Source organism: Pristis pectinata, chromosome 1, assembly GCF_009764475.1.
Source record: "Pristis pectinata isolate sPriPec2 chromosome 1, sPriPec2.1.pri, whole genome shotgun sequence".
NCBI lineage: Eukaryota > Metazoa > Chordata > Chondrichthyes > Rhinopristiformes > Pristidae > Pristis > Pristis pectinata.
Window position 1 is genome coordinate 55,145,284 of NC_067405.1, and position 21,672 is coordinate 55,166,955.

At 40.0% G+C, this 21,672-nt stretch overlaps 1 protein-coding gene across 1 annotated transcript in view; it reads right to left on the reverse strand.

Annotated features, from left to right (window-relative positions):
* Positions 1 to 18,599, reverse strand: part of LOC127578174 (signal transducer and activator of transcription 1-alpha/beta-like) — a 37,067-nt gene extending 18,468 nt beyond the window's left edge. The window contains exons 1-12 of the mRNA XM_052029819.1: positions 18,418 to 18,599; positions 13,850 to 13,978; positions 13,425 to 13,569; positions 12,502 to 12,600; positions 8,949 to 9,038; positions 7,944 to 8,022; positions 7,710 to 7,801; positions 6,132 to 6,283; positions 5,034 to 5,192; positions 4,424 to 4,516; positions 1,724 to 1,783; positions 2 to 31 (exon numbers count right to left, since the gene is read on the reverse strand). Coding sequence (XP_051885779.1) covers positions 2 to 31; positions 1,724 to 1,783; positions 4,424 to 4,516; positions 5,034 to 5,192; positions 6,132 to 6,283; positions 7,710 to 7,801; positions 7,944 to 8,022; positions 8,949 to 9,038; positions 12,502 to 12,600; positions 13,425 to 13,569; positions 13,850 to 13,977 — 1,127 coding nt within the window. The 5' untranslated portion in view covers position 13,978; positions 18,418 to 18,599. The remainder of the gene's footprint in view (position 1; positions 32 to 1,723; positions 1,784 to 4,423; positions 4,517 to 5,033; positions 5,193 to 6,131; positions 6,284 to 7,709; positions 7,802 to 7,943; positions 8,023 to 8,948; positions 9,039 to 12,501; positions 12,601 to 13,424; positions 13,570 to 13,849; positions 13,979 to 18,417) is intronic.
* Positions 18,600 to 21,672: the final 3,073 nt, after the last annotated feature.

The window sequence follows — 21,672 nt, forward strand, 5'->3', positions numbered from 1 at the left end:
CCCTTTTACAGAACTCTTTTCAGTGACATCTCTGAAAAAGAACACAATAGTATAATTTAAGAGATAAAGCAGGAATAGAGAGTTTGGCCCTTTGTGACAGCTTACTGAGCAAACTGCATATCTTTCAGTTCCCTAATACCTTAGAATTTAATCAGTTTGTCTTGAATAGGATTAGTGACTGAGGCTCTACAGCCCTCACGGATAGAGGATTCCAAAAATTAGTCAGCCCTCTTTGCAAAGAAGATTTCTTAGCTAGAGTCCAAAATGGCTGGTCCCTTATTTTGGACCCTGGTTCTAAACAGCTGAGCCAGGAGAAACATTATCCCAGTGTTCTTCTAATCTTCGATAGCCCAGACTACTTAAGTCTCTCCTCATAAAATAAATCCACCCCAGGAATCCCACTGGCAAAATTAACTGCAGTCCCTCTTACCACACGTATCTCCTTCCTTAGGTGGAGCAAAGAGACCTGCACAAAATATTCTAGCTACAGGTATCAAAGCCTTAATTGGACCAAGACAGAGATTCTGCAGATGAAGGGTCTCAACTGTTTGTTTCCCCTCAATAGATGCTGCCTGGCCTGCTGAGTTCCTTCAGCGTTGTGTGTGGTTGTGACAATTGGACCAAGCAGCCTTCTATTTTTGTATTCAGGTTCTCTTGCAATAAAAGGCAAGTGTACTATTTGCCTTCCTAGTTGCCTGTTATACCTGAATATTAACAAATCAGATGTTTATAAAGGGCAGCCAAATCCCTCTAAACACCAACACTCTCTTCACTTAAAATACTTCTCTTACTGAAGTCGATGACCTCCCATTTTGCACATATACTGCATCTGCCCTGCCCTCAATCTACATTCCCCTGAAGGCTCTCTGCATTCTTTTGGCAACCTATATACCCATCCAAGTTTTGCATCTCAGTTTGATGATACATTAAGCTCAAGCTCCTCAAAAATTTTGACAGCCCAACACCAATCTCTGTGGTACTCCACTGGTCACACTCCCAACCCAAACAGGACCCATTTATTCCTCCTCTCCATTAACCAATCCTCAATACAAAGCAAGGTCCCACATTCCCCTAATTCTGTGAGCTCTAGTTTTGTTTTTTTTTGAAAAACCTTAAGACATTCCAAAGCTCCAAATAGATATCAGATGGTTTCTACTTCCTCATTCTGCTAGTTATGACCTCAAAAAAACAAAAGTTGGTCAAACAGTGCGTGGAACTCACTGCCAGCAGAGGTTTTTTTTTGGGGGGGAGGGAGGGGGAGAGAAGAGATACATTAGGGACATTTAAGAGAGACTTAGCCACATGAATGATAAAGAAATGGGAGGGAAGGGTTAATTAGATATTAGAGCAGGATAAAATGTCAGAACAACATTGTGGGCCAAAGGGCCTGTACCATGTTGTAGTGTTTTATGTTCTGCAAATGTTACTTGCAGAAATCCCTTTTAGTTCTGCCCAATCCTACTATTTTCCCCAAGTACTCCATTACTATTAAAATGCAAAGTGTTAACAGATTTAATATGGGCAGAATATGCTGAAACTCTCATCCTTATCACCTGGTCAAATTTTGAAGCCAATACACACTTTTACTAACCTTGCTGAAACATGATATGTACCACACAATGAAAAATAACTAGTCATAGTAATTTTAAACACAATATCTTCAGCTAAGATAACTTCTATAAATTTGTCATGAAACACATGAAAATAAGATGCATCTACTTACTTGTCAAAGGATGCTTTTACACGCAGCTGGTAGTTTAATTCTGGCAGTCTTACCAATAGCCTGTAACAAAATAACAAAAGATGCAAAATAACACATGCTTTATGGCAGATTAGAAAAAGGGACCAAGTCTACATGAATAAATTTCATTATGTTACTCATTAGTAGCAGTTTTGATTCTTGCCGTTTGTCATTGCACAGGGATTTAAATTTGGGATGTTGTTAAACCATTTCGCAATGAAACAGATTATAGGACAAAGTCTGGTCTCCACCAGATAATGCACCATGACAATGTAAAGCAAGCCTCCAAATTCTCACGTAAGAAAAAAAAGGTGCAGAAGCAGTTAGAAACAGAAAACCTACAGCACAATACAGGCCCTTCAGCCCACAAGGTTGTGCCAAACATGTCCCTACCTTAGAATTACTAGGCTTACCCACAGCCCTCTGTCCTTTCTCTAAGCTCCATGTACCTATCCAAAAGTCTCTTAAAAGACCCTATCATATCTGCCTCCACCACTGTTGCCGGCAGTTCCATGCACTCACCACTGAGTAAAAAAAAAACTTAACCCTGACATCTCCTCTGTACCTACTCCCCAGCACCTTAAACCTGTGTCCTCTTGTGGCAACCATTTCAGCCCTGGGAAAAAGCCACTGACTGTCCACACGATCAATGCCTCTCATAATCTTATACACCTCCATCAGGTCACCTCTCATCCTCCGTCGCGCCAAGGAGAAAAGGCAGAGTTCACTCAACCTGTTTTCACAAGGCATGCTCCCCAATCCAGGCAACATCCTTGTAGATCTCCTCTGCACCCTCTTAACGGCTTTCACATCCTTCCTGTAGTGAGGCAACCAGAACTGAGCACAGTACTCCAAGTGGAGTCTGACCAGGGTCCTATATAGCCGCAACATTACCTCTCAGCTCCCAAATTCAATTCCACGATTGATGAAGGACAATACACCATATGCCTTCTTAAGAGTCAACCTGTGCAGCTGCTTTGAACATCCTATGGACTCTGACCTCAAGATCCCTCTGATCCTCCACACTGCCAAGCGTCTTACCATTAATACGATATTCTGTTATCACATTTGACCTACCAAAATGAATCATTTCACACTTATCTAGGTTGAACGCCACCTGCCACTTCTCAGCCCAGTTTTGCATCCTATGTCCCGCTGTAACCTCTGACAACCCTCCACACTATTCACATCACCTCCAACCTTTGTCATCAGCAAACTTATTAACCCATCCCTCCACTTCCTCATCCAGGTCATTTATAAAAATCACGAAGTGTAGGTGTCCCAGAACAGATCCCTGAGGCACACCACTGGTCACTGACCTCCATGCAGAATATGACCCATCAGCAACCACTCTTTGCCTTCTGTGGGCCAGCCAGTTCAGTTATTTTAAAAACATTCCTAAGTCACTGCTTCTTGTGCACCAACCTTTAGTTATTTAAAAGATGTCTTATGTCACATTAATAGTACATTCAAAATATCAGTAGAGTGATCACAAAATCTTGTAAATTTAAAAACAAACAAGATTCCTTTAAAGCCTATTTTCAACCAGTTCCACTTCTATCTGGTCATTGCTTCCACCACTTGAATACCTACCAAATGCTGCTTAGTGATTGATAAATTTTAGAGCCAATTCCTCAACTCATATTCATATAATCACATTTAACAGTACACTTCCCAAATTAATTCAAACAAAGCACCAAGTCACTTAAACAGACACTGGTGCAGATGACAATAAAGCTTGGTCAAAGAGGAAAGTTTTATTTATAAAAGAAGAAAACATGGTACCAAAAAAAACACAACCCACAAGAAGGAATTTCAGAGCTTTGAAGCTCAGTACGGAACTTTTAAAATCAATGGAGTGTAAAATACCAGAACTGGAGGTTAGCCAAGATCAAAAAGAAAGTTATGGGCACAAAGGAGATGAGAGATGGGCAGGGCAAGGCCCTGGGATTTGAACACATGAAAATGTTAAAACCTGGAGGAAGAAGAAAGCAGAATCTGCTTGATCAGAGCCAAATTAGGACAGCTAGCATAAAGGGCAATGTGTAAACCAGACTTGGTCCAAGTTAGGACACAAGTGGTTGACCAGTGGATGGCACAAGGCCAGCTACTACACTTGAATAGTCAAATCTGAGGGGGTAACAGGCATAGGTGAAGGTTTCAGTCTTGTTTAGTCTCAGACAGTGGCTAGGAGGAGGGATTGAGTCAGTAGCTGGGGAACAGTGTGTGGTGGGGGAAAAGAGAAACAAAGACAATGGCTTTAATATGTAGGATGAGAAACAAACAGTCCGACAGAAGAAGATGGCAAGGCAGAGTTAGATGCTACCAGCATTCACAGATAAACATACACTGTGTTTGCAGATAACATCACTGAAATGCAGACTAAAGAAAGGAAATAAGGGAAGAGCAAAGATATATTCTTCAGAGGTTAATGATGCAAAAACCCATAGAGAAACTAATGCTCACGTCCCTGGGTATGACTGGATAGATTAAGAATAGACTAAGAAAGTTCGATCAAATTACTAACAAAGAAAAAAGTTTCCCCCCCACCCCAAAGTTTTAGGGCAAGTAATGCTAGTTTTAAATGTTAATAATAAAATACCACACCATCATCCTTTTGGGAAACTCAAGTAGTTTTCATCAGGTGAATGTTATGAAAAAAAAGAAACAAAAATAACTCACCTTAGCTTCACAGTGAACTGTACACCAGTTTTTAGAACCATGGGTCTCTGTGGATGGGTTGGCATGCAAGGCTGTCTCTCCACCACAAAGGAGCTAAAAAATGCAGTGAAAATTAATCTCATAATGTTTAAGTTTAAATGATGACCATTTCAGAAGTAAAGCAGTTTTAAACAAAAATATGCCGGGATACAAGCTACCAGCATAAACTGGTAGTGTGCAACAGATGTAATGTACAAGAGGTTATTGAACGGATGGTCTGAAAAGAAACAGTTATTGTCAACAATAGAGAATCGACATTGAAGAGGGCCAAATTTCTAGGACCAAATTTCTAGGTAATAAAGAATGAACACTTGCCAAGACGTGTATTTACTGCCAACACTTGGTCTAATGATGAATGTGTCTATAGTCAATAAGGGTAAAATGGTTCTCTGCCATAAGTGCAAAGTGGCTCATAGGAAATCAGCAGCTTTTTTTGGCTACACCATGCAAAATTTCCTTCTCAGTTTAGCCAACATCAGGACACTGAAATAAGTCTCATGTTTAATACTGAGAGAATTAAGATCAAAGTTTTCAGAGTCAGACAGTGTCAGGCTATACCTGGAATTCTTACCTTTTAATAAGAGTGACAAACAAAGTATTATATCTTTCCTCCAGGAATTGCTTTTTTTGAGTAATAGGGTCATCTTCATATGAATATTTTTGCTCCAATTCTTCCAATTTCTTCAATTGTTGCCGAACTTGCTGCAAACTTTCAGCCAGCAATGTAAACCTGAAAAGCAACAACCATCACTAATTAAGGAGAGTCAAATTACCAATGGCCCTTGCTTAAACCCTTTTGTAGCAGTCATGTGAATCAGATATCATGTGCTCAGATAGTGATCAAACCACCAGAGATGCCACCAACCAGAGTTTACAAATCTACTCTTTTTGTACCTCAGATGCTGTTGAGCTGCTAGCAGCCCAACTCAATCCACCCAACCTCCAAAAATAAGCAATAAAAACTTGGAGGGCAACCCTGGTTGCTAGGGCATCAGTCCACCTCCAAATTGCCAGAAACCTCAGCCTAGAGCAGCTAACTTTCCTTATGGAGTCAAATACAACAGATGCAGCAATAACATCCTTTATATTGTGCATACAAGAACCATTTGCAAAATAGGGTTAAGTTTACAAGTTTCACTACCTGAAACAGTGAAAATATGATATTAAAGGGTTAATGAGAGATTAATGTATTGTTTTGGGGAGGTTAGAAAAGGCCTCAAGCAAGTCATTTTCAAGCACTTACTACTTCCTAGAAAGGTGGAAATGGAGTACAGAAAGAGGAAGAATTTTCAGGAGATTCAACAGGGAATTCAGGCTTTGTTAATTGTACTTTAATAATAAAAGCAGAAAATGCCGGAAATACTTGACTGGTTAGACAGCATCTGTGGGAAGATGGTTTTCTTAACACATAACTGCTGCTTGACCTGTTGAGCAGTTCCAGCATTTTTATTTCAGGATTTCCAGTATCTACATAAATTTGTTTTAGATTAACCTTTGAATACATGTTCTGTTTATTTTTTTTTATTCATAGTTACATAAATAAAATCTTGCTGGCAAGTCTAGAAGCCTAAGTAGTTGAATTCAGTTTCTGGTGTGCCCACACAAGGTTGGGCATTTGCAGTGACAGTTTGCATTCATTAAATTTGCACAGCTGGTTGATGCAGCTCACCACTGTTGTAGCTGGTCAAGACAGGTGTTAGGAGGTCCTCCAATGCATGCAATCTGTTGTCTCCGTTTCCATTCCACTAACTCTTCATTGATCAAAAGGCCTTCAATTTGTTCCACTTCATTCAGTAGGCAGGCAGTTTCATTGATTACTTCCTACAAAAAAGTCAGTGAAATGTATCTTTTTAAAAGAAAGTGTGCAAGAGAACCATAAAGTACTTTGTTCCAAAGAACAGGCATGCACATAGAAATATTTATTTTTTAAAAAATGCATTGTCTAATATATTCTCCATTGATAGTCTTAGAAAACCATCAATAATGAGAGTCTCACAATACAAAAAAAAAATTAACTTCTTGTTTTAAAGATTAACCAGAATGTCAAAAAAGCAGTTCTGGAATGATGGTAGATCACTCTACAGATGCTGCCTTAAATAGCCAAGTATTTTCTCCCCCACCCCCAAATACACACATGCATCTTCCAGAATTGTTACTGCTGATGATACAAGTTCCACACCCTCCCTCCCCACCACCAACCACCCCCTTCCCACCTGCAATGAAACATGTGGCGATTTTGAAAGCAGCAAAAAAAAAAGGCACTGAGGAATTCACCATGTGGCAAAATGTTTTCTGTACTATGGAAAGAATTTGATCAAAAACTCCAAATGCTATGTGACGAAATGGCTAACATATGGGTCACACAGAACACCAAATATTTTTAGCTTCTGCATTTTTTGTATGTTTCACTTCCCAGAAAAGTCTGGATAGATATTGTGATCTCAGACATCATGCAACACATATTTTAAATGTTACTTGTGCAAAGTTCATTAGTGTACACACAGCTTATAAATTGTGCCGGCTACTCATATAGGACAAGGCCATCATCACAAGTTTAAGGGAACCAGTTTGACTTAGTCTGGATCTTGGGAGTCTACTGCTACTGACAGGTAGGTCCACTTGAACTGTACCATACCTTTCACTCCTTCCATCTCATTGCTGTCTGAATACATCTGAATCCCAGTGCTCAACCTGACCTTGGAAGCCTCTGCACCCACACACCTTGAGCCCTCACCCAAACAGTGAAGTTTGGATTCCCTTTCTCCTCAAGGTCCCACCTAGTTTCTCTGCTTTAAGTGACTGCAGTAGGTCACTTTTGTGCATTTTTTTCCCCCTGTAAGACTCAATATGTTGGGCACGATAGTTTGGGATTTTATATTCAGTAGAAATTTGCTGCAGGGAGGCAGGTTTTCTTTTAAAGAATACATAAAAACCAAACCTCTCAAATCACCAGTTTAACATGCATTCAGACCTGGATCATTTTCCAGACCCTTGCTGTGCTTTATATACCACCTTCTGTGTTCAGCAGCCATTGAATTAGTTTTGAACTTTGTGGCCAAATACAAATGACACTGCCAATTGATACATAGCAATAAATCACCATTTAGTTAAATTTGTCTTAGTGTTGACTGAAAACACATTTGCTTATAGTGATCTCTTATTCAATTCCAGAAGTAAAATTGAAAAAGCTGTTGTTACAGAGATGTTTAACAGAGTCAGTAAAAGCATTAACAAAGCCATGGCCAACCTTTCTTTTCATATCCAACTTTAGCATCATATTGTGGAGATGGAGTTTTTCTTGTTTAATCTCATTTTGAGCCAAGCCATTCACTTCATGCTCTACCAAAGAGAAGCAAAAAAAACAAAAATAGGTTATAGACAACAATAGCCCTAAAAAAAAAACAACTATGCAAAAATGTCACTTCAACACAAAGTCTTTAATCAGCACTATTGGTTAGCACATTAACCACAAATTTCTTACCTCGACTCTGCAGTGTTTTTGATCGGAAATCAAGTTCATCCTGAAGGTCTTCAAGAGATTTTATTTCTTGTTCAATCTCCTGCAATCATAAAAACAAATTCATGTTTTATATAGTGCCTTTCACGTCCTCACGATCATTCAAAATACCTCATAGCCAAATCCACTGCTGCATAGGAAGCTCATATAGCTAATGTGAGCAGCAAGACCCCAAAGCAGAGAAGTGACCAAGCAATTTGTAGAACCTTCTCTTATATAAAGAGGTCCCATTTTATACAAAAGGTCATCAGGAAAACAGGCACCAGTTAAAATAATTCATCCAAAAAGGTGGCAAAGAATAATGCAACATTATGAGTTCTTGTGCATCAGTAATGTGTTCAAGTCATAAAATGGATAACTGACCATCTCATTTCAGAGTCTCAGATACTTTGGATAAGTGATTGAAAATTTAAGCCATAAAAGAAAAAGTTGTCTATTATTGCTGCTTTATATTGCTGACAAGGTAAGACCAACCAGAACAAAAATGTACTCAAACCATTTACAGTAATAAAAATAAGGCCAAAACCTCAGGACAGAGCCACATTAAGAAAATTTTGTTTCCACCTTTTTCAATTCCCACCAGACCCCTCCTGCTATTCTGCAGATGGATAGTTCCTGCTGAGATTAATGCATCACGTAATCTAACTCCATCCACCTATTTTAAGAAAGCCATTTACTCTGAGGTGGCTCAAAGTATCCTGTATCATTAATATGGCTGTGTTCTGAAGTTTTGGGTTTGTTTTTTTATTAGTGTGAAAATAGTCTTAGCACAATTTTGTTCTGGTTAGTTTTGTTAATTTCTTTAATTCTTTTGTTAGAAATATAAAAGTAGCAATAATAGACAATTTTTTTAAATTTTCAATCCCTTGTCCAATTCTCTGGCACACCATCTTAAGCTGAATTTCACAAACTTAAGTCTTCACCCAAGGACTCAAGTAGAATAATGTTGTATTGTGAATGTACACACACCTGAACACTGCTCTTTACAGCCTTCACGTTCCGATCTAGCTGCTTCTGCTTGTCCAGAATTACGCCATTCTGGAGAGGACCAACGTGATTCTACAAATTTAAAACAAAGTTGCAGAAACAAAACGTTTTAAGGAATGGTATAGTATTATTGATCCTTCTACAATCCTGGGAGAAGTTTGTGATCTTTAGTTGGTACCACGTTTGCTGAAGGAACTATCACCAGAATTTTAGAACCACAGAATTTACAGCTAACAAGAAGTGGTTTAAAAAAAGTACTGTACCCATACTCAAAATAAGGTGAACAACCTGACAATCTACTCTGAAAACTAGCATCTTAGAGAGTTATACACACACAAAAAAAAAATTGGATTTCACTTTTGCTACAATGATTTTGAAAAATCTGAGCAAGAATTGGAAACAGGCAAAAATAAACAGGCTCACATTCCTCAAGTGTGGTGTTAAAGTGACATGTATGTTGCAATTGAAACCAAGTCCAACAGAAACTGTTTATTCTGGTTTGGGAAGGAAGGATGAGAAACTTCATTCACCAAGCCATTATTTTGAGTGGCTTTTATTTTAAATTGTGACAGCAGCTGCCCAAGGCAAGTGAGGCTTCATTAACATATAATGTTAGTGCTCTAGATATCATCCTGACCTCTTATACTAATTAAACTGTCAATTGTGAGAGATCTGTCCAAATCCCAGTTTCACCAATGAAAAAGCTGAAATAATATAGAAGGGGTTTGCTTTTCGCTGTCTGGTTTGCCAGAAGTGTTTCCAATTTACATAGTCATTCCCCCATACCCAACCCCTAAAATGTTCACTTTAACTTTGTCTTTTTAAAGTTATTGCTATTTTGTTCTAGATAGAAGAACGAGAAGGAGCACAAGCCTCAACCACAGTTGGCAGCAGCTGTGCCTCCCTAAAGAACGTAGCTGAAGGGAGATCTTTGTAGGAGACCATACCCAGCACAGAATAGATAGACCAAGAGTTACCATCTGGAGCCCAAGTGGTTTCATATCAGTGCCCTCCTTGGTGGTCAAAAGGAGTGTGCAGTACTGCTAAAGTCCTGCACGTGCAGAATATTGATCCCTTAATTCCATAATGAATAGTGTTACCCTACCTGCAACCCTTTTTCCAGTTTTAATGCTTACAATTTTAAAGCTGCTATTTAAAAAAAAAAACACTGTAAACCACTTTTCAAACATCACAAATGCTTTTGAAGTCCAAGAACCTATTTTTGGAGGTTAGTTAATGTTGTGCCTTTATTCAAGGGCTGCAAGGACATTGTTTTGTGTGCAGTTGGGCCAGGGTGGTGGTGGTGGGTGGGGGGGGGGGGGGGGGGGGGGGGGGGGGGGGGGGGGGGGGGGGGGGGGGGGGGGGGGGGGGGGGGGGGGGGGGGGGGGGGGGGGGGGGGAAGTAAAAAAAAATCAGGTCTCATGGAGTTTTTTTTTTGAAGGGATGACCAAGAGGATTGATGAAGGCAAGGCAGTCGATGTCATTCTACAAGGCAAGGCCTTTGACATGGTTCTGCTTGGTAGGTTGGTCCAGATGGTTGGATCACATGAGATCCAGGGTGAGCTAGCCAAATACAAAATTGGCTGTGGTAAGAGTTCAATGATAGTAGAGGAGTGTTGTTCTTCAGACTGGAGACCTGCAACCAGCAGTGTGCTGCACCTTTGTTCTTCATGTATTTTAACAATTTGGATGAGAACACAGTTGGCATGGTTAGCAAGTTTGTGGAGGACTTCAAAATTGGTAGTTCAGTGGATAGTGAAGAAAGTTATTTAAGATTGCAGCAGGATCTAGAACAACTGGGAAAGTAGGAAGGAATGGCAGATGCAATTTAACTTGGACAAGTGTTGGGTTTTGGCAAGTTAAACTAGGGCAGGACTTGAACAGTAAGTGGCAGGGCCCCTGGAGAGTGTTGTAGAACAAAGAAACTTAGGGGTACAAGTACATAGTTTCCTGAAGATTGCAACACAGGTAGACAGGTTGGTGAAGAAAGCATTTGGCATGCTTGCCAATCAGGGCATCGAGCACAAGAGTTGGGTATCATGTTACAGTTGCACAAGATGTTGGTAAACAACACTTGGAGTGTTGTATGCAGTTTTGGTCTCCTAGCTCTAGAAAGGGTGCTATTAAACTGGGAAGGGTGCAGATAAGATTCCCAAGGATGTTACCAGGACTGGAGCGCTTGAGTTACAAGGAGGATTGATAGGCTGGGGCTTTTCCCCCCCCCGGAGCATAGGAGGTTGAGGGGTGACCTTACAGAGGTATACAAAATCATTAGGGGCATTGATAGGTTGAATGGTCAGTCTTTTTCCTAGGGTAGGGGAGTCCAAAACTAATGGGCTTAGCTACAAGGCAAAAGGAGAAAAATTTAAAGGGGACATGAGGGGAAAGTTTTTCCAGAGAGTGCTGGGTATTTGGAAGAAGCTGCCAGAGGAAGTGGTAGAGGCAGATACAATTACAAAATTTAATAGGCATTTTAAACATGTATGTGGGTAGGAAAGGTTTAGTGGGATATGGGCCAAATACAGGCAAATGGGACTAGCTCAGGTAGGCAACTTGATCGGCATGGACAAGCTGGACTGAAGAGCCTATTTCCATCTCTACTGACCACTTTGTACAAATAAGTGACTGACCCTAATCAGTACAGAATAGCAACACTATGATCACTTTGCACTACAACGGGCTTTGTATGCACAATTTTTACAAGAAGAATAATCTATGGTTAAATTGTTTTTCTTGTGAAATCTGCTTATCTCATGCAGCAGTATCACAGGCACATAGCAAGTAAGTTTTCATTGCACCGTGCATACATGTACTCGTGCATGTAAACTCGACTTTGACCAACCATATCTGCTCTCCGGACCCCATTTGTGCAGAGCTGAACCTCAGCACTCCCACTGTTCTGCAAAAGCCTAGTTTACAGAAAACCTAATGAGCCCTCCAAAGCTCCATTCAATCCACCAATTTCCTTTTGCTTTGGAATCCAGACCGATATGGCTACCATTTAAGTATGGACTTCGGTTGTGAACATCCAGCTACAGGATCACTGGAGGCAGTGACATTCTCAGGGGAAGACTGCAGAATGTTGATGTCAGGGAAGACTGTACTTCCAAGCTGTAAAGTGCAGACTTCTACAAACAGTGTGATGAAATCACTGCTCTTTACAGTCTATTACCATCTAACTACTTGGGTGGGGACAGCAGTTTTTCTCCTATTGGCTGAGATTGTGATGTTATTGTTCCTTCAGGGTTCTCCTTCTACACTGTTGTTATCAGTAACCAAAAAGACATTTCTTGAGGAAGCTCACTTTGGGATGGATCATCGAATTCTGTTTTTTTATTAAATTAAAATTGACAAATTCAAATACAATTATATTTCCTGCTTTTTATTTGTAAAAAATAAAAAGATGTAGGGAAATAGATTAAACTTTTGTTACCTGCCATCATAAAACAGGAAAAATTATTTAAAGAATTGAGAGAAGAAAGAAGAGTAACTTATTGAAAGCTTTTGAAAATGAGACATGTTTAATTGAAAGTACCTTTTCATCTTTCAGAGCATTTTCTAGGATTTTCTTTTCTTCATTTAGACTGTTTGATATGGTAAGTGCCATAAGAATGGGTTCTTCTTGAAAGAAGACCTGTAAATAGAAGTTAGGGAATCATTATAAATGCTTAGATATGGAGGTAAATTCCCATCAAATGTGTTGTTAGTTAAGTCTTGGGAATTATATTTAACCCATTACCTTGCACAATATAAATGGGACTAGAGCCCCATTTTGGAGAAACCTGGTAAATTCCTGTACGTTATATTTGCTTTCTTTTTAAAATCAGCCAGGTTCAAAAGTCTTTTAAGTAAAACCCAGAACCCACGAGTACTTTTAATGCCAAAGATGTTCACATCTGGTACATTTGTATATAGATACATGCCCATTGTCCAATTTACAAAAAAAAAACTTAAGTTGTAGAAGTTATTTTGAAATTGTTTTTCTTTCACATGGAAAAACATTCCAGGTTTCATACCCATCATAAAATGCAAAGTAACATTTATCAAACAGAAAGACTAAGTTCCAGACCCAAGATATTTCAGTTTCAAGTATCAAAGATAAAACGAGTGGTTTAAAGCAACAAAACTAATAATCTGCAGTACATCTGGGTTTATTTAATTTGATCAATGTTCCAGTAATTTATTGTAAATGCAACCAGCATGTCATTGTACAAGTTACTAAACAAAATTTTAGACCTTCATCATTTTATTAAGTACTATCATTTTTACTGTATTGTACAGGCAGCAGCACCACACTGAAGCAATGTTTGTCCACAATTATCAGAAACTAAAATAGATCACTTTTATGTTATATAATAATTTGCTTTTGTTGCAGTCCTGCTGTGAGTCCATTTAAACAAATGGATTAGGAATCTAGCCCTATTGTACAGACTCTCATGACAGAGCTCATATCCATACCTGAAGGTTACGTTTGATTTTCCGGATGTTGTGCTGAAGCAGAAAATTATTCTCCAAGGTGAATCGGCTGTACTGGTCATCCAACTGTGTCAACAGCTCATGGAACAGTACTGTGGCCATTGAATCATTGGTTGCAGCATGCTCCCTAAAACAACACAGGCAGGAAATGAAAATCAAATAGATCACACTTATGCTGGGGCGAAGAAAATTTGTTTTCTTAATAATAATGCAGAAATGAGAGCTAGTAAAGCAAAAACTAATGGGCAATAAGAAATTAATCACCTTTTGCTACAGCAAGTGGAATAAAAAGATGGGATGCAAAATTAGCTTATTTGCTCTTGCCCAATTTTTATTAATAAACACTATTTCTATCCCAACCAGTTATCCTTCAATGACTTGTTGATTTGAATCAAATGAACTCCTACCAATCTTTAGCCTCCAACCACTGTGCGAGATACTGCCTGATCTCCATTGGAAAGGTGTCATCATAGAGCTGGTCGACTTGCTCCAGAAATTTGGAGTCCAGCTGCTGTAGTTGGTACCACTGTGACATTCTGCAGAGAAGTTGTACAAATACCTTTTAAAATCAAAGAATCACTCCTAAGCACAGCATGTAATAGTGGTTGAAACGGAGGGAAAAAATGCAAAAAACAGCTAAAGTGAGAAATAGCAGAGGCAAATTGAACAAAATTTCCTATTCCAAATCAGAGAAATCATTAGTTCCAGAGGAAAACTTGCTCAATTGTACCCTATACTGTTTGGTTCCAGCTTCATAAAGTCTCATCAATTACATTGGATCTAGACGATGCAGCTTTGTAACTGCTCAGAGGAACATTTTATCTGCAATTATCAATCGTGTTAAATAGGTTGTACTGTGGAGCATACCTACAATGAAATGGATGAGATTAACCACATCCCTTTCATGCAGAAATCTCATCCAAAACTACAAGCCATCATTTAAATCTGGGTTGAAAGTGAAATAATAAACAGCCAATGTACACACGTCACCCAGATCATCTTACATATATCAAGACAAGCCCTTCCATGTTTCACTGACATAATCATTATATCTTACTTCGTGCTCAGGATGTGTTCCAAGGAACAAGAGCACAAGTAGGGGGTCATTATACATAAAAGAGATGCATTACTCACAGGACGTCTGCACTGGGAACACAGGGTGCATCCCTGCCCTCCACTCTGGGAACCTGGTGCAAACCCCTGCCCTCCCTGCTGCTCCCAAGGACTGTGCCGGGAACCTGTTGTGAATCCAGTAATGAATCAGAAGGCCAGCTGGTGTTAGGCTGTCCGGGGCAAGGAGTGTGGCCGCTCAGCACCAAGGTGTGGACAATTGCTGGCAACTAGTAGCACCTCTGGTCTCTGTCATCATCAGCCACTGAATGTGATGGAAGCCATCTTCCCCTCCATTTAGCTGTATTGCTCTTTCCAGCCCAGTGATTTCCATGTGGCAACAAACCGTAGAAAGAATTCCCATACTATTTTAAAAAAAGTGAGAGTTCTCCATGTGTCTGTGCCAGTGCTGCCTGGATGGTAAAAAGAGCATTCACCACATATATCAGCTGTGAAATGTATTTGAAAACAAACCTGAAATGCAGTCATTATGTAGCAGGACCAAAATAAATTATTGATCATAAACAACTTCTTTTTGTCTAACCAACCACAGCATGGAATCCAATGGGGTAAAGTTGTTTCTAGTTCCCAAGTTTCAAATACTAAATAGGTACAGGGTTTCAAGACTCCAATGAATAACTGGGGTGGGAGGTGCTGCTCCAGGGACTGTTCACCTCATTACTGCTACAAGGAGCACAAGGTCACAAATGCCAGAGAAATCAGAAGCACCTTCTTCCCTTATGGCTTTACAAGGAACTTTTATTTTAATTAAAATGCTGTCAGTGCAGCCTTGTTGCCTGCTCAACAGAGGGCAGGTCGATCTCAGCAAGCAGCTCCAAAACAAGTGGTAAACCAAATGAGTCTGTTCGTAAAAGGGCCTAACGCTATCAGCGAGACTCACGGTGAGAGACACATGGCACAGCCTGAAGAGCTGTAGGAGCAAAAACAGAGGACAAGTACAAGGTCCTGCATGGAAAGCTAGTCTGGAAGGTTAAATTGCATGGGATCCAGGGAGACCTGGCTAAGTGGATATGTGACTGGCTTGACAGTAGGAAGCAGAGGGTGATGGTGTAAGATTGTTTTTTTTGGAATGGATGCCTATGAACAGTGGTGTGCCACAGAGACTGGTGCTGGGACCATTATTGTTAGTCAATAACCTAAACAATTTGGATAAGAATGTACAGACATGGTTAGTAAGTTTGTGGATGACACTAAAATAGGTGGCATTGTAGACAGTGAAGAAAAATTACAGGGGGATCTTGATTCAAGTTATACTTTGTCATTCACCCATATGCTATAAAAACACATGGAGGAACGAAATGTCGTTACCCCCAGATGCACACAGAGGACATACAATAAATGCAGACAAAAAAAACTGTGCGAGTACAAGTAGTGCAAACAAGAAACAGTATATACAGAATACAAAATTAGTGCAGGGTTAGTGCAAAACCAAGTTGGATGAAGAAAATACAGAACTCAGTATGCTGTACTAAATGTATAAACATATTCAGCAGCAGCCAAAGTTCTTATACGCCGTTGTGCAAACTAGGGCTTTTGACGAGGCATTTGTCTGAAGTTGCCTCCAGGATATTCAGGAGCCTGACAGCCTGGGGTAAAAAGCTGTTGTACAGTCTAGTAGTTCTGGCCCGGATGCTCCAGTACTGCTTGCCAGACAGCAAGTGGGACAAATAGATTGTGGAAGGGTCATCTATGATTTTGCAGACCTTGCGTGTGCATCGTGTGTTATCGACATCCAGGATGGAGGGAAGAGGTACTCCAATGATCCTTCCAGCTGTACTCACAATTCTCTGTGAAGTCTTGTGGTCAGCTTGGTAAGTGGCAGAGGAATGGCAAACAGCATTCAATTCAGATAAGTGCAAGGTGTTGCACTTTCACAGTGAATGGTAGAGCTCTGGGAAGTATTGTAGGACAGAGGATCAGTCCTAATGAAGGGTCTTGACCCAAAACATCGACTGTTCATTTCCCTCCATAAATGCTGCCTGACCTGCTGACTTTCTCTAGCATTTTGTGGGTGTTGAACGCATCAGCCTATTTTTCTTTTTGAGTTCAGGTAGTATGTGAACCTACAGCCATCTGAGTACGAGGTAAGAGTGTTACTAACAGTCAAAATAGACACTACTTACTCTGACTGTCATAACAGTGTAAATCATTTACAGAAATTCAAGGCTCACATGTAGCAATTAGATCTTTAAACGATAAAGCCACCAAGCCAAAACATTCTGCGGCACAGTGGCGCAGCTAGTAAAGCTGCTACCTGTCAGATCCAGTGAAATTAAAATCCCAAAGCCGACTGGACTGTTCAAGATATTGCTACGCAATCAAGTGCCTGAAAATAGTTTGGATGTGGGAAGATGTACAATTTAGCTTAATGTACACTTATTGAACAAAACATTAAATGCTGGAAACTTTCAACAGGTCTGGGAGAAAACACTAAAGAAGTTAACATTTCAGATCAAAGACTCTTCATTACTTCTATTTTCACCCGCCACCCCACAGACGTTGGCTATCCTGTGGAGTGTTTCCAGTATTTGAACCTCATTTCAGATTTTTGGCATTTGCAGTTATTTACTTAATATTTATAATATTAGGCCTGTATTACTTTTTGGTTTGCTGTCATCACTAGTAAAGAATCAGATTTAATCACCGACTCATATGACATGAAATTTATTGTCTCAAAGCAGCAGTACAATGTAAAGACAGAGTTACTATGAATTACAAAAACAAAGGACTAATGCATTTAAAGTTTGTTGTTATAGTTTTGACTTATTCTTGTACAACGTGCAATATCTACAACTTTTGTACCAACTTAAGTTATATAATTACACCATTCTTCCAGTAGGCAAATGTCATCCATGGTGCTGCGCTAAGAAAAACAAAGTGTTGCATTTTCAAGGCCAGTTTACTGATAATTATTTTGCAATGCAATATGTTATTTTAACAGCATATTTAATTGTTACTTTTGTTTCTGGTGGGAGCCTTTTTTTTAAACAAAGTCCTCAATATGAATTTTAAGTTTTTCTACTATGCAGGGGGATGACACTGGAAATGTATTACAAGGGGGGAAAAGAAACAATATTAAGCTTTGAATTTTGTCCTTACTAATCCAAGCCATTTTTTAAAAAAAAATCAAGGTTTTTCTAGGATGCATTCATAATTTCTTAACAGGACTTTTACCTTTCAAACATATGATATTATGACCTTTCTCTTGTGAAAGAGGTAATTAAATTTCCAAGTTTCAGCAGACATGTCATTAGGGTTGTAACGATTCTAGAATTAAAAATCACATATTTCTGGAGAGAAGCGGTAAAACAGATACTTCACCGCAAAGACAACTTAAAACAAAAACTTTGAACAGCATGATTAGGGGCTGCAAGGGAAAAGGAACAGCAATGGGCAAACACATTACTTTGACCCCCTTTTCCAAAATATCGCCCTTCAAAAAACAAACATAGCAACATCGATGACGAATCTTCAATACTTCTTTTGTTTGTGTGTACCCTCATGCTGGACTCTCACTCTGTCCAGCACATTAACATCCCCAATACTGATGCAAAATGAACTTATATTACAGTTGCCTCCATCTATTACGTTAACCGCTTTCCTATTCAACTATTGACGTGCAGTACCTGCTCCCACGCCACATTTCAAAAACATATCCTAGCATCCCCTTAATGCTGCGCAATGTACATAATTAAATAATAATAATTACTAATAAAAGAAACAAATCACTGACTAACACGAAGAGATTTTTAGATTTTTTGTAAGGTTTGAGCCTCCTTGAAAGCAATCAGGGCGTCTACACCCAACAGCAGACCAGCACCGCTGCCTAAACAAAAGCACCCACCTGAACCCGAGGGAAATGCAAGTCCGTTCAAATCCCAATCAGATCAAGGAACACACCGACCAACCCGTCAAAAATAGAAATACAGGCTACAAAGTGCCCGCTTACACCGGATTCTACAATAAATACGGAAGCACCCGACGCCGCTGCCCAGTCCCGCCCCACAACTCGTTTGACCGATTCCTCACTCGGCCAACCACTGGCCGGTAGGAGCAGAGGGGCCAATGGGGGTGCGGCAGAGCAGGCGCTGTTACGCCGCGCAGGCTCTCTGCTGGCGGCTGACTGAGCTGGAGAGCGGAGGGAGGACGAGGAAACAGCACCACGTGGTTTCCGAGAAGTTACAAAATAAGAACTAAAACGCTTCTTGCAGGAAAGCGAGAATCGAAAGCAATGTTCCCTGGTGGTGGGGAGGAGCAAAGTGAGCGAGTGTTGCTCGCTGCACCGTCATCAACCCGAAACACACACACACACAGTTAAAGAGATAGGATACCGTTTATGCCCATAGAAGGAACAATTATCATTCTTGTATTTCTTTTTTATTTTGCATAATTTCTGGAATATGATAAATGCCTAATTAGAAACGCATACGTAATGGTGTAAAATTTGTACCCACTCTTTGGTGTTAATTATTTTTTACTTGCCCAAGAACACCAGGAGAACAAATTGGCAAGTAATTTAAGTGTAAAGTCCAATTTAAACTCCAGGACAATTTATACATATAAATCAAAATGATTTTGAGATTTTTATATTTATATATTTTATATATATGTCTATATTAAATATTTTATATATATAAAATTTATATAAATGTAAAAACCTCAGCGCTATTCCCTGCTGATACCCGATTGTCATGCAAAAAATGCCATTACTGCAGATTTAAGACTACCCAGATATGGAGAAGACTAGTAACTCAGGCAAGCAGCCATAGTGAATCTCCATAACCTGGGCAAAAATATGCCCATAAATGTAGTGCCTAGGAATCCTTGAAGAAGACCCTTCAAATTGGCTAGCATAAATCTAAAGTAACTGAGAGAAAGATAAGAGTGGAGTTAAGACGGGGAGGTGGTGGTGGTGAAAGTTTGGAACTCACTGCTTGAAAGTCCCTAGGGAATGGGGGCAAAAGTATACCCAACGTTGCCCTCATTCTGATGACCACCTTCGTGTGTGGCTGTATCAGTCAGTATGTGGATCCAAAGTATGTGGCACCAAGTGTCACTATGTGCTGAGGTTCTACCTGTTCCTGGGGTTGCAGAAGATAGGCCTGGCCCCTCTACCGTGCAACATCCCAGTCAGCTGGACGTTGCTACACTACCTGTCCTTTGTGGAAGAGTTCTTCCAAGTAGGCACCTTTGACTACAAGTCCATCAGGCAGTGGTCAGCATAGAACATCCTGCGGACACTGTGGGACAGGGACATTATGGATATGTTGGGGTGGTTCCCCGAGCAAACTGTCCAAACCATCTGGCAGAATACCTCAGTGCCAGATCTCACCAACAAGCACCAAAACTTTGCTTGGCTGGCAGGGAGACGTGCCCTCACAGTCAGATCCTTCCTGTACAGACAACATATCCCCATCGCACTTTGCCCTTGGGACGGCTGTGGTGGGAAAGAGACGGTCACCCATCTCTTTGCAGACTGTAGATTTTCTAAAAGGGTGTGGAGAAGGATGCAAGGGTCTGTGTTCCAGTTCATCCCCAGCAGCTGCATAACACAGAACTCCCTGATCTACAGGCTGTTCCCAGGGTCACACACAGAGACAGACATCAAGTGCTGCTGGAAGGTCATCAACTTGGTGAAGGACGTCCTTTGGGCTGCCCGGAACTTGTTGGTCTTCCAGCACAGTGAGATGTCCGTAAGGAAATGCTGCAGACGGGCACATTCCAGGCTGCAGGATTACATGCTAAGGGATGCACTGAAGCTTGGTGCAGCCGATGCTAAGGCTCTATGGGGAAGGATCACAGTCTAGGGTCCTTCTGCTACTGCATATGGAGGGGCTGAGTTGGGTGGGGAAGTCTCTCTCAACAATGAAAGGGTGCATCACCCCAGGGGCCACATGAGTGGCGTAGGCTATGTTTTTTAAAATGTTTACACTACTGAATGTAACAACCATGAATGTCAAAGTGTTCCTTTGTATGTATTTTTTATTATGAATAAAACCTAATTTGAAATAAAAAAAGATAGAGCAGAAAGCTTGATAGCATTTAAACAATGCTTGGAAATGTACGTAAAGTGTAATGATCTGCAGATCCATGGACCTAGTGCTGGATGATGGGTTTTAAGATGGGCTTAAGATGGGCAGCCCTTTATTGGACCAGTTCATGCACTGTTTCCTGTGGTGTGTGTTTTCTATAAACCTCCGCCTGTACAGAAACAACAAAGATCCGTTAAAATGATGGAAAAAGGAGGAATTGATGAGTGTCCAGGAAATCCCAATGAACAGAGTGGAATGGCATGGATCAAATTTCCAAGAGATGACTTGAGTCGTGTATGTTCTTGGCAAAGGTTTATCGCTTGTGCTGATGGGAAGTTTCACCCAAACATGGATAAAGTTGGACAGGATGCTTGAAATGTTAATTCTGTGTTTGTATTCACAGATGCTTGCACAGCCTGCTGAATAGTTCCAGCATTTTATTATTTTTATTTCAGATTTTCCAGGCATCTGCAACATTTCACCTTTGAATTAGTATCTGACCTAAATTTATCATGAAACAATTTCATTTATTCCTGTTCATATAACTAATTCTGATGTGAGAGGTTATTAATTCTGGGCTACGCTATGTTCTTTAATAGTTAGAAAATGGGAATATCATCTAAATGAAAGATGCCTGTTAAAATGAATAGCGGCAAACTTCAAAGGCAAATCTCAACTTCTATCTTAATGACATATAATTTACCAGAACTACTGGATTCTGCACTCTTGATGATGAAACTTAAATGAAGTGGTGATAAATAATGTGGCATATGTCTGTTTGGATATTCGTTTCTGACACATCTATGATATTTGCAGAGGGTGAACAGCTTGTCTGATGCTTTTAACTTTGTATAATGGATTACCTGGGCTCTTTACAAATACTGTCTAATATAATAAAACCACAGGAGAAATCAAAGAATCCTAGTATTGCAATCATAATAGGTTTTTTCTTGTTATAGATTAAGTCCCCACTTTCCACAACTTATATGTCTCAGTCTAAGTGTATAAATTTCCCTGAATGACCATTCTTTCATGATTTATACGTGATTGTAACTTCTTTGCGTCAC